Source organism: Ctenopharyngodon idella, chromosome 7, assembly GCF_019924925.1.
Source record: "Ctenopharyngodon idella isolate HZGC_01 chromosome 7, HZGC01, whole genome shotgun sequence".
Lineage (NCBI taxonomy): Eukaryota > Metazoa > Chordata > Actinopteri > Cypriniformes > Xenocyprididae > Ctenopharyngodon > Ctenopharyngodon idella.
This window is the reverse complement of record NC_067226.1, coordinates 42,264,118-42,277,510: the sequence shown is the minus strand read 5'-3', so window position 1 is coordinate 42,277,510 and position 13,393 is coordinate 42,264,118. Positions and strand designations below refer to the sequence as shown.

General features: G+C 38.8%; 2 protein-coding genes across 5 annotated transcripts in view; one reads left to right on the top strand and one right to left on the bottom strand.

Annotated features, from left to right (window-relative positions):
• The window catches only part of frem1a (Fras1 related extracellular matrix 1a), a 42,045-nt gene extending 32,960 nt beyond the window's left edge, over positions 1–9,085 (top strand). The window contains exons 26-37 of one of the 2 annotated variants that reach the window (XM_051899697.1): positions 881–1,082; positions 1,299–1,443; positions 1,662–1,791; positions 1,890–1,959; positions 2,102–2,248; positions 2,360–2,562; positions 4,029–4,076; positions 4,227–4,403; positions 4,489–4,605; positions 4,708–4,823; positions 8,307–8,392; positions 8,481–9,085. In XM_051899697.1, the coding sequence (XP_051755657.1) occupies positions 881–1,082; positions 1,299–1,443; positions 1,662–1,791; positions 1,890–1,959; positions 2,102–2,248; positions 2,360–2,562; positions 4,029–4,076; positions 4,227–4,403; positions 4,489–4,605; positions 4,708–4,823; positions 8,307–8,392; positions 8,481–8,683 (1,644 nt within the window). In that variant the 3' untranslated portion in view covers positions 8,684–9,085. Of the gene's footprint in view, positions 1–439; positions 600–880; positions 1,083–1,298; positions 1,444–1,661; positions 1,792–1,889; positions 1,960–2,101; positions 2,249–2,359; positions 2,563–4,028; positions 4,077–4,226; positions 4,404–4,488; positions 4,606–4,707; positions 4,824–8,306; positions 8,393–8,480 lie in introns of those variants that run through there. The other variant, XM_051899698.1, reaches the window with a different exon arrangement.
• Positions 9,086–9,785: 700 nt separating this feature from the next.
• LOC127515735 (inactive ubiquitin carboxyl-terminal hydrolase 53) overlaps positions 9,786–13,393 on the bottom strand; it is a 60,923-nt gene continuing 57,315 nt past the window's right edge. For all 3 annotated transcript variants that reach the window (XM_051899700.1, XM_051899701.1, XM_051899702.1), the window contains exons 17-18: positions 12,472–13,190; positions 9,786–10,857 (exon numbers count right to left, since the gene is read on the bottom strand). In XM_051899700.1, coding sequence (XP_051755660.1) covers positions 10,781–10,857; positions 12,472–13,190 — 796 coding nt within the window. In that variant the 3' untranslated portion in view covers positions 9,786–10,780. The remainder of the gene's footprint in view (positions 10,858–12,471; positions 13,191–13,393) is intronic.

The following is a 13,393-nucleotide window of genomic DNA, read 5'->3' as shown; positions in this document are numbered from 1 at the left end:
CAAAAAAATTAAACTTAAAGCATTAGTTCACCCAAAAATGAAAATATCCTGACTCTTCTAATGATAGTGAATAGGGGGTGAGATTTTGAAGCCTAAATAAATGCATCCATCCATTATAAAAAATAATCCATATGGCTCCAGGGGTTTATAAGGGCCTTCTGAAGCAAAGCGATGGGTTTTTGTAAGAAAAATATCCATATTTTAAACTTTATAAACTAAAATAACTAGCTTCCGGCAGACGACCGTACACATAATGCGCAAATCGCCTTGCGCCACAAGAGTAACCACTGACCCGATGTATGACGCAGGATGTAGGAGTATCGTAGCTTAGACACCTCTCGCAGTTTAAACAAATAGGGCTGTGCAACAAACTCAAGCTCCTCTTCTCTTATATCAAAATCCTCCAAGTTTTAAATATGGATGTTTTTCTTCACTTCAGAAGGACTATATTAAGCCCCTGGAGCCATATGGATTATTTCTTATGATGGATGGATACATTTTTTTGGACTTCAAAATCACGCCCCCCATTCACTACCATTATAAAGCTTGAAAGAGCCAGGATATTTTTAAATATAACTCTGATTATCTGCGTCTGAAAGAAGATACACCATATACACCTAGGATGGCTTGGGGGGTAAGTAAATCATGGGATAATTTTCATTGTTGGGTGAACTATCCCTTTCATTTTTAGAATGCAGACCTTTTTTGAATTTTTGACTATGAGACGTAGGTCTGATTAGCCTTGAGAGTGCAGTGAGTGCTTTGATTGTACCTATTTTTAGAATTTTTTTTATACATTGTTAAATGCATATCCAACATGACTCATATCCTGTCATTGTTTTCAACTTTTAATCCTGCTGAAATTGTGTGTCTGCCACAGATTGAAGCTCTCGACAGCTCTGCTCCACAGATAGCAGTGCTGGAAATCCTGTGGAAAGTGGAGCTCCTCAAAGATGGTCGTTATGGGATCTTTATTTCCTCCAGAGAGCTTAAGGCTCAGGATATAAACTCGGCAGATGGTGATCTGATCTATCACATCCTCAGATCGCCTTACTTTGGGTACCTGGAAAATTATACCAATGGTGAGAGGTCTGTCTGTCTGTCTGTCTGTCTGTCTGTCTGTCTGTCTGTCTATCTATCTATCTATCTATCTATTTATCTATCTATCTGTCTGTCTGTCTGTCTGTCTGTCTGTCATCTATATATATGTCTGTCTGTGTGTATCCATCTATCTAGATCTAGTCTTTCTGTCTGTCATAATGTATTTACATCCTGTATAATCTTTGACATGTCTGTAGGTGAGTTTGTGAGGCATCGTTTCTCTCAGAGGGATCTGAACAGAAGGAATATTCTCTACATTATAAACTGTGCTCTGGACGCTTTAACTGACAGCCTGGAGTTTGCTGTTTCTGATGCACTGGGCAACACTGGACCCTCTCACAAGTAAACCTTGTGCTTTGATTTTTTTTTTTTTTTCTTGTTCGATTAGTCACTGTGTTGTTAAGTTCCTTTAATTTCCATTGCCCATAAATAGTCATTTCTTACAGCAATATAATGTTTTTGTATCTCACAATGTGTTAATGGAACATTACACCTCCACACATACTGTACACTTGCATGTTTTTGTGTATATTAGGATTGTATATTATTCCCTCTGTCAGATTGGAGTTCAGCTGGGCCAGTGTGGAGCTGACCAGGACTGAGTATGTAATATGTGAGAGTCAGGGGTCAGTCTCACTAACCATCCAGAGGAAGGGGAATGTGCAGGACTCGTCTTATGTGACTGTACAGGTATAGCTTTATTTGTTATGGGTTATTTGGTTGTTTTTTATTCTTCTGCAATAAAGGAATAATTCATTTTAATATATATATTTTTTTATTCTCCACAGGTGAAAGAACTAACAGCATCTGCTGGAAAGGATTTTGTAACGGCTTCATCTTTGATTCAGTTTGACCCAGGTAAATTGAAAGTTTGAAACGTATTTTCTTAGGATTTTCGTAAACAATAAAATTATGAATTGAGATGCTACAATAAGATAATACAGAGGCTAATTCAATGCTTAAATCATTGCTAACAAAACTTAAATGGTTTCTCTTTAAGGGATGGTCAGTCGAGTATGGAAAGTGGAGATTGTTCAGGATTCTTTGGAGGAAGCTGATGAGAAATTTGAGGTTACCTTGGTATCTCCGGTGGGTGCAGTGCTGAAAGACAAATCAAAAGCCACCATCTTCATAAAGGACACAAATGGTTAGTGCAAATTGCCCAGAAGACTAAAATTTAATCAAAATTGTAATGAAAAGAGCAGCAATTCTGATCCTACTTTTTTGTTGTAAGTTCATTTGTTGGGTGTTTCTAAAGGGCAGTGCAGAGAGAACCAGATCAAAGCAGGCACTAGCATTCAAGGCCAAGAGGTTCAGCCAGGGCCGTACCCTCAACACGGCTCCATCCAGGTGGAAACGTTACCTTTCTCTCAGGGCTTTATCAGAGGTGATGGAGATATAATAGTTGAAGCTCCCTCCACTACAAAGAAAAGACTCAGAGTCATTGGGAATGGGAAAGTGGTAAGTTAATACAAATATATAAATGTAAGCATATCAGTCGTCATTTCGATATGCTTATTCACGATACAGCACTAGCCTCGAGTACCTTATTGCTTTTATAAAATGGTTACCACACAATACAAATATTAAAGCCAAAAGTATCAAAGCAACTTTCATGAAGTAATCTTTCACTAAAAGCCTTCCTTCCGCCGGAAAAAGTAGTCCCTGACCATGAACAGCAACAGAAGTTACATTATTACGCCATTAGATGGCGGCAAAGAGTGTGTCAGTCTGTAGCGAAGACTTTTACATTGAAAAGACTGAATTGTTGTGAACACGGAACAAGACGCAACTGACAAATGCTTTGACTAGAGCTGTCAGTCACGGGAAAACCCCTTAACTGTTAAAAGGACAAGATATTGCAGCGGACATTTAAACAGGTTTTTTATTATGAACATAGGACTGACCTTAAGGAAAATGCTAAATCTGAATGCAGGTAATAAACTCGCTCACTCGATCTCTTTCTCACAATACTCTTCTACATAATACAGTAAGCTATAATGAACAATATCAATTGAGAAGAATTGAGTTTACGTTGCTAAGTGTGGTATATATATGCATTGTATATCAGTGTTATTTTAAATAATACAAAAATAACACTGATATACACTACATATATTATCTATCACTTAAAGGATTAGTTCACTTTCAAATGAAAATTAGCCCAAGCTTTACTCACCCTCAAGCCATCCTAGGCGTATATGATTTTCTTCTTTCTGATGAACATAAGCGAAGAAATATTAATAAATATCATGACGCATCTGAGCTTTATAATGGCAGTGAATGGGACCAATGAGTATGAGCTGAAGAAAAAGCTTCCATCCACATCCATCCATCATAAACGTACTTCACACAGCTCCAGAGGGTTAATAAAGTCCTTCTGAAGCGAAGCAATGTGTTTCTATAAAAAATATCCATATTTAAACAAGTTATGACGTCAAATATCTAGTTTCTGCCAGAATGCCTTCCGTATTCAAATTACGAAAAAACGGAACTGGTGCCGCGTTAGTTCCGTAAGTAGAATAGGGAAGGTGTAGGACATACAGCGTAAGCTTTCTGAAGAATACGGAAGGAGGTCTGGCGCAAGCACTTGCAAGGCGAGCATTTGTGTTTATAAAACATATACATTTTAATTTTTTTTTTTAGAAAATGACCGATTGTTTCTCTAGATAAGACCCTTATTCCTCGCCTGGTATCGTTTAAAGCCCTTTGAAGCTGCACTGAAACTGTAATTTTGACCTTCAACCGTTTGGGGCCAATTAAAGTCCACTATAAGGAGAATAATCCTAGAATGTTTTCATCAAAAACCTTAATTTCTTTTCGACTGAAGAAAGAAAGACATAAACATCTTGGATGACATGGGGGTGAGTAAATTATCAGGAAATTTTAATTTGAAAGTGGACTAATCCTTTAACTTTCATCCACAGGTTCAGCCTTCAGAAACCATTCGTCATGGATCTGATGTAATTTACAGAGTAAGCTGAATAAAACATAATGGCAGTAGAGCAGATGTGCATGCTGCAGTTGTGACTAGCTATATGTGGGTTATGTCCAACATTAGTTTTGATGCTATTTGATGTTAGTATTATTATTAACATCATATTAATATTATCAATAACTTACAGTATCATGGGATCGTGTCGATGGCAGTGGAGGAGGACAAAGCTGACTCAAGGACTGACAGAAAGGCACACGTGCAGGTAACCAGCTGGGGGCAGCAGCGCTCTCCTGCGGTCAGGACAAAACTACAGCAAACTGCCTCACATGCAAACGCCAGAGTTTCGCAGCCTTTTGTGACTCAGGTAAGAGTTTTTGTGAGAATTTGTCAGATTAATTGAAGTAATCTTTTGCTAATAAACCTGCATATTTGGTTGTTTCTCTCCCAAGCCTTCCTCTAAACCCTGTACTCCAGAGCTCAATGGCTTTCTCCATTACAATGACAGCTTAGGTCAGCTGTTTCGCTGTAATGGTGACTCCTGGAGGCCCTGGACACCTACTAATGAGGTTATTAACATTATTATTTAGAGTCATAATGACTAGATCATCAGTTTCTACATTTCATGAGATGATTTGAGTATTTTCTTGTCTTTTTTTGTATTCACTCAGACTGTGAAAGCACAGAAATGTCCTCGAGGATGGACATACCACAACAACTATTGTTACATACTGAGCACACAGCGCAAAGCCACGTGGAGCGCTGCGGTGCGGGCCTGCAGAGAGAGGTAAGACGAAATGCTAAAGAACAGTAATACCACCAGTTATGACTAAAGGCTGGAATACATTACATGACTTTCGCCCCGATCTGCAGTCTGGACGAGTAGTTGCTGAAAGCCAGAGCCAGTCTGCAGATTTGATTTGACAGATTTCACAGAAAATTGCGTAGTGTATGATGGGCACAGACCCAATTCAGTCTGATTCCATCCAGCTGGAGGATATCAAGTATGTGTGATATTTTAAAGTCGGCATGAAAAGGAAGTTGCGATAGTCTTTTCTTCCCTATTGTGACATACACTGATCAGGCATAACATTATGACCACCTTCCTAATATTGTGTTGGTCCCCCTATCGCTGCCAAAACAGCCCTGACCCGTCGAGGCATGGACTCCACTAGACCCCTGAAGGTGTGCTGTGGTAAGATGTCAACAGCAGATCCTTTAAGTCCTGTAAGTTGCGAGGTGGGGCCTCCATGGATCGGACTTGTTTGTTCAGCACATCCCACAGATGCTCGATTGGATTGAGATCTGGGGAATTTGGAGGCCAAGTCAACACCTTAAACTCGTTGTTGTGCTCCTCAAACCATTCCTGAACCATTTTTGCTTTGTGGCAGGACGCATTATCCTGCTGAAAGAGGCCACAGCCACCAGGGAATACTGTTTCCATGAAAGGGTGTACATGGTCTGCAACAATGCTTAGGTAGGTGGTACATGTCAAAGTAACACAAGGTTTCCCAGCAGAACATTGCCCAAAGCATCACACTGCCTCTGCCGGCTTGCCTTCTTCCCATAGTGCATCCTGGTGCCATGTGTTCCCCAGGTAAGCGATACACATGCACCCAGCCATCCATGTGATGTAAAAGAAAATGTGATTCATCAGACCAGGCCACCTTCTTCCACAGTGGTCCAGTTCTGATGCTCACGTGCCCACTGTTGGCGCTTTCGGCGGTGGACAGGGGTCAGCATGGGCACCCTGACTGTTCTGCAGCTATTCATCCCCATACGCAACAAACTGCGATGCACTGTGTATTCTGACACTTTTCTATCAGAACCAGCATTAACTTCTTGAGCAATTTGCGCTACAGTAGCTCGTCTGTTGGATCGGACCACACGCTCCCCACGTGCATCACTGAGCCGCCCATGACCCTGTCGCCGGTTCACCACTGTTCCTTCCTTGGACCACTTTTGATAGATACTGACCACTGCAGACCGGGAACACCCCACAAGAGCTGCAGTTTTGGAGATGCTCTGACCCAGTCGTCTAGCCATCACAATTTGGCCCTTGTCAAACTCGCTCAAATCCTTACGCTTGCCCATTTTTCCTGCTTCTAACACAAACTTTGAGGACAAAATATTCATTTGCAGCCTAATATATCCCCCACTAACAGGTGCCGTGATGAAGAGATAATCAGTGTTTTTCACTTCACCTGTCAGTGGTTATAATGTTATGCCTGATTGGTGTATATCTGAGTAAAATGGCTTCTCGAACAAGCAAAAAAGCAGTACAGGAATTGATAAGGGTTGCCAGGCAAACAAAACTAGCCCAATGGCCAATCAAAAATAACCAAAAAGAAGCCCAATGACCATATCCCAAATATCAAAACTATTCTTACAGTCACTAATATTCAAATTGAAAACAACTATATCGTAGTGACCATAAGCACAGCTCAAAAGCTCCCCACCAGCAGTGGCCCTCCTTCACAAAACTTATCATCTAGCACAGTTTGATCATTGGAGGAATATAACATATTTTAATACAAGCTTTTTTAGTCAAATATAATTCATGCAATATGTCAAACCTTTAACCCATGTGGGGAAAAAACAACCCTCAGCAATGGTTTAAAAGTAGCCCAGTTACGCCACGGACTTGGCAACCCTGGACTTGATTTTTTCCGTTGAGCTGAACAATTTTGGATAAACTGAGAATCACTTTTTTTTTTGTTTAAAATAGAGATCACGATTCTCCCACGATTCAGAATAGACAAGTAAACAAAATAACATGTAATTTACTAGAGGTTCTGACAAAATGTTAATTGTTGCAGTCTATTGAAAAAATGTTTAATTATTTTGAGTTCATTTTTTTTGAATGAATGATTCAATGACTCACTCATAAAGACTTCACTTGTTTCACTACAGGATGAATCAGTGCTTTTGAATGAATCTCTTAAATAAATAATTCAATGACAAACACATTTTGCATACTATATAGTATGTGAAAAACAGTATGCCAAAAGAGTAGGGCTGCGTCCGAAATCACATACTCTCTTGAATAGGTACTATTACTTCATGGCAGCTAAAAAAGTATGTTCTATATAGTATGAATGTGTGTAGTATGAATGTAATTTGGACATACTACATTCGCCATGTTATCAATATCACATGACCTACCAGCGTCAGTTGTGTCGCTTCACTGCCATTCACAAATCCTCTCCCGTGGCCTCATGGGATAGTAAAGTGTCCATTATATGGTATGCACGCTTCAGAATCTCGCCGGAAGTAGTAGGTCATCCAGGTACTTTTTGCCTACTCTTTCATGAGAACTGTGAATTCGGACATACTATTTTTTTTTTTCGCCTACTATATAGTGGGGAAGTGTACGATTCCGAATGCAGCCTAGTATGTTAGAATACATAGTGTTCGAAAAATAGTAGGCGAAAAGTCCTCGGATGACCTACTACTTCCTGCGAAATGCTGAAGTGCGCATTCAATGGACACTTTACTATCCCATTAGGCCACGGAATCATTTGCGAATGGCAGTGAAGCAACAGAACTAATGCTGGTGGTAAGTCACGTGACAGTAACATGGCGGATGTAGTACGTCCGAATTTCACTTGTACTTCCCATACTCATACTATATAGAACATACTTTTTTAATGGTCGCAAAGTAAATTCAAATTAAAATGTAGAACCTACTCAGACAGTATGCGATTTTGAACGCAACAATTTTTTAACAGGCACTTGTTGCCACCTAGTGGCGTACGATGTAATTGATACAATCTTTATTTAAAGTGTCAAGTTACTTTCTAAAGGTGATTTGCTCTATTTTGATCACTACCGTAGACATCAGTGTTTATATCTGAACTATAAACTTTTATCCCAGTATTTCTGTGATAATCTATACATATCTATACATGACAACTGCTCTCTCTGGCTCAGCGGCAGCGCTAACACAGATCTGATTGGTCGCTGTGATCGTAGCTTCTTGTCAAAGGTTAAGTAGACATAATCAAATCATTGTCATTTAGGAATAAGATCGCATGAGTGTTTGAATCGAGATCGCCATCTTTTAATGAATAACCATGCTGCTCTATGGGGAATTTATTGAATGGTTGTGGTTTGCTATTGGTGGATCTCATGTTAGTGACAGGTCGTCCCGCCCTTGTGCCAGTAAACACATCACCAGGGAAGAGAAGAGATGTTGCTGCAAGAGGGAGGGGAAGTTATTTTGATTAAATAAATTATATTGATTAAACTAAATGCTTGTTTCCCCAAGCTTCAATGGAAACCTGGTCAGTGTTTTGTCAAAAGCAGACATGGACTGGCTGTGGGACTTCAGTGAAAGAAAACCCTTTTGGATTGGTAACTTTTTTTCTGAATAAAACTAACTTTATGCAGTCAATGAATGTAACATTTGTTAACTCATTGATCTGTTTTTCTTTAACCACAGGTCTGAATGATCGTGAAAGTACAGGCCGCTGGGAGTGGGTGGGTGGAGAGCCCGTCACTTACACCAACTGGAGGCAAAGCCCGCCAAAAAACAGGAAGAAGGGAACAAGGAAATGTGTCCTGGTCTGGAGGAAGACGAAATGGCAGATACGAGACTGTAAGAAAGGAAAGGGACACCGCTATGTGTGTTATGTTAAAATGTGAGACTGCTCACAACATGTGAGGGGAACTTTCTCACTATGTAGTGCACAATAATCATGATGTGACTCCTGTAATGTGGTTTGATTCTGCTGAACAGCACAGGCCACATTAACAACTGTTTTCTTAGTCCAAGGGTGACGTGACCACATCTTTTCTAACTCAGAGGACCGTCATGTGTTGTAATGTAAATGTAATATATGCTACTCAATCTCTGTATTTATTACTGTATGTGATTTGTATGTTATGGGACTGATTTTCAAGAAATGGTCTTAGATTTTGAAGCTATGTATTTTTAGTTAGCATTTGTTTTTTTCTTGTTTAATAAATGATTGTTGTATACATCTGAATACTGTCACTGCAAAGACACCTACTTTAGAATAAACATTTCTGACATATTAATGACATCTGAAATTAATGCTCTATTTTGATTTCTCTGGAAATAATCGTGTCTGAGACTGAATATATCTTCAGAATCACAACAAATATTCTAGGCTGTCAGTTGTTGATTTAAAAAAAAAATCTTAAAGAAATAGTATGCATAGAGCTTTTATAACAAGAGATTAACATATATAAACTTTGATAGGCAATATTTTACCATTGCTCTACCATTCAAAAGTTTGGGTTCAAAAATTTTTTTTTTGAGAGAGAGAGAGAGAGAGAGGTGTTAACTTTTATTCAGCAAGGATGCATTTAAATTTATTAAAAATGACAAGACTTTTACACTGTTACAAAAAATGTCTATTTCAAGTAAATGCTATTAATCAAACAATCCTGAAAAACTACCACAAAAATATTAAGCAGTATAACACTGATAAGAAAAAATTCTTGAGCAGCAACTCAGCATATTAGAATGATTTCTGAAGGATCATGTGACACTGAAGACTGGAGTAATGATGCTGAAAATTCAGCTTTGATCACAGGAATAAATTACATTTTAAAATATATTCAAATAGAAAACAGCTATTTTAAATTGTAATAATATTTTACAATATTACTGTTTTACTGTATTCTGGAACAAATAAATACAGCATTGGCGAGAATAAGACACTCCTCTCAAAAACATTTGAACGGTAGTGTAAATATTCACACAAATTAAGCAACCATGTTATGCTTAAATAAATCAGTTTATTAAAAGTTCTTAACCAAAATGAACTACAATATTATAAAAGAATTGAAAAAGTTAACATTTTACAGATAAAAACACCTTTATCCCATCTTTACATACAAAATAAGGCACTATTCAGTGTTCAGCCTAGCAATATACAAAAAAAAAAAGATCATACAAACAAAATGACAAAATGTACAGCTTGTATTGTTCCAAATATGAAAAGAAAAACAAACATTTCCTGTGCCCAAATAAAGTCAAGTTCCACCATTTACGTACAAATGACCATTTCAATCTCCAGTGTCCTCTCTAGAATTTCTGTGCACATTGGTTGAAAAACAACAGGATAGAAGGGTGAAAATATTTAAAGTTGCCCATTTTAATTACTGATCAGGGACTAAATAATAACAAAAAAATAGATATCACACACCTAAACCAACAAAAAAAGGCCATGAAACATTAAGAAGAGCTTATTTTCTCTTTTCAAAAGCAGTTCTTACTAAACACAGGAATGGTTTCACATTTAGCAGCTTCACCTTCTGAAAATACAATCAAATCTTTTAGCAGCTCTTCTCTCCAAAAACAATCAAAACATTAAGCCATTTAAGAGAAAATCAGAAGCAGTGAACAGAAACATCCCTTCAAATCAACAAACGCACGTAGGGGCAAACCGTCATTGGACAATCAAGCACTCTTATTCTTTCAGTTTTGTTAGTTTTTTTAGTCTTAAGTTATCTTACATCAAATTTATTCAAGCCTAAGGAGTGTTAAGGAATATTTTCTTCTAAGTTATGTAATATTGTTCTCTTTTGGCTTGAAAATGTGCAAATGTAATGTTTGATACTGCCACACACACTCTGAATGCAGACAACACAAAGTGTAGAAACGGACATCTTCCAGGAGAAGGCCCTTTAGCGTCCACTGATCCAGATGTCTCGGAGTCCTGTAATAGCACGTTTCATCACTACCGCTGTGTTTCACAGATGACACTGGTGTCATAGGAAGCCGTGTTCATCCAGTCCTTTCACTGAAACTGGGTTCCATTTTGCAGTGGGTTTACTGGAAGCATGCACTGAAAAACAAAACATTTAAATGAACACTGAGTTAACATTATAACAGTATTATCAGACTACTGAAATTACGAAAGTACTAGTGTTAAAGTCCAACTTTATTTCAGGTGAATCCGGCACCTTATAAGAATCTGTCTGTCTGTCTGTCTGTCAAATTCAAAATTGCTTTACTGGCATGACTAAATAATACAATATTGCCAAATTATTGTCTGTCTATCTGTCTCTGTCTGTCCGTCTGTCTGTCTGTCTATCTATCTATCTGACTGACTGTCTCTGTCCATCTATCTATCTGTCTGTCCATCTGTTTGTCTATCTATCTGTCCGTCTATCTATCTATCTATCTGTCTGTCTGTCTATCTGTGTCTGTCTGTCTGTCTGTCTATCTATCTGTCCGTCTATCTGTCAGTCCGTCTATCTATCTATCTATCTATCTATCTATCTGTCTGTCTGTCTCTCTATCTGTGTCTGTCTGTCTGTCTATCTGTCAGTCCGTCTATCTATCTATCTATCTATCTATGTCTGTCTCTGTCCGTCTATCTGTCTCTGTCCGTCTATCTGACTGTCTCTGTCCGTCTATCTGTCTGTCTATCTATCTGTCCGCCTGTCTATCTATCTGTCTCTGTCCGTCTATCTACCTGTCTATTTGTCTGTCCGTCTGTCTATCCGTCTATCTGTCTGTCTATCTATCTGTCCGCCTGTCTATCTGTCTCTGTCCGTCTATCTACCTGTCTATTTGTCTGTCCGTCTGTCTATCCGTCTATCTGTCTGTCCGCCTATCTGTCTGTCTGTCTGTTTGTCCGTCTATCTGTCTGTTTGTCCGTCTATCTGTCTGTCTGTTTGTCTCTGTCCATCTATCTATCTATCTATCCGTCCGTCTATCTATCTATCTGTCTGACCGTCTCTGTCTGTCTATCTGTCCGACTGTCTGTGTCTGTCTATCTATCTATCTATCTATCAGAGCTGCATGATTAATCGTAAAAAAAAAAAAAAAAAAAAAAAAAAAAATATTCGCGATCTCGATTCAAGCACCCACGCAATCCTACTTTATTAATGACAACGATTCTCCCACGTCTATTAAACCTTTGACAAAATCACACCGGAACGTTCAAATCTGTGTTCGTGCCAGAGAGCCGTTTTGAATCACACATTAGTTATTTCTGTGTTACAAATATTCACATTATCACAGAAGTACTGAGATATAAGTAAGTATTTAAACACCAATGTCTACGATAGAATGACTAACCTTTGAAATGAACTTGGCACGTCAAATAACGGTTGTATCAATTACATCTAATTCCACTAGGTGGCCACAACTGACTGTTAAAAAATGTATTTGTCATTGAATCGTTCATTCAAAAGATTCGTTCAAAAACACTGATTCATCCAGCAATGAAACAAGTATTTATTAATGAGTCATTGAATTCATTCAAAACCATTTTTAAGTAATTCATTCAAACATTTTATTTTATTTTGTTAATTTTGTTATTTTTTTCAAGCTTTAATATTTATTTTTTAAGTGACTGCATCACCAAAGGTGACTGAAACGATACTTCTAGTTTATCATTTCAACCCCTATACATTAACAGAGATGTATATGTATTTGAGACTCTTGTTACCTGGTTGCGCTATGGCTCTGGTGTGAGATGGTGCCTGTGTTTCTGAAGGAGCTGGTGACACTCTTTCCCCATAATCACTTTCACCAGATGAGGTGTGATCCCCGGCTCTAGAGTCAGCCATCATATAAAGCCCTGGTCTCTTTTTATGGTACTTGGCACGGTATGTGTCCGTCATGCAGTTATCCACGGAGAAATAAGTGGTGGGGATCACAGGAGAGCCAACAACAGGTTTAGGAAAGGTGGAGAACTTTTCCTCACCCTCACTAGCTGACAGATCATTCCTCTCCTGATCAGAGGAGCCAGACTTGGAGCTTGTGTCCGACGAGATCATATGTGATTCATGCGAGTTTTCCAGCCACTTCTGCTGGATGTGGGACAGGGCAGAGCCGTTCCGGAGAAGGCGCTGAGGACTGGGTGGGCAGGGATCTTGCGTGAGGTGTCGTAGGTTCTCTGAACTCAAAACACGTGGTTTTGGAGGCAACGGTGGAGCTGTGAAGTGAGATAGAGTCCGAGAGGGAACCTGAGGAGGCACGTCAGCATGTGACGACGAATCCTCCTGCTCGGAAAAGGGACCGGCAAGGTCATCTGAGCTGTTCCACTCCGAACTGCTGGTCTTGGTGAAATAAGGAGGGATGGGGTTCCCGTTTACTACATGTGGTCGTTCTACCTCAGTCTTTTCCATCTTCTCCTTACCAGGAATGTATCTAAAAGCTTGCCTTCTGCAGGAGGAAACATAGGCTTGTTATATTTAATAACTACCTGGCCCATATGACCTTTGTGAAAAAGAAGTGTACTTAATTGTATTGAATGTGCAGTTGTAGTGTACTGTGTTTACGGTTTTATACATTAAAAAATTTCTGTATATGGAAAGTACACAGAATATCATGGAAAAGTTTCAAAGCTTCATGCATTCATATTTTCA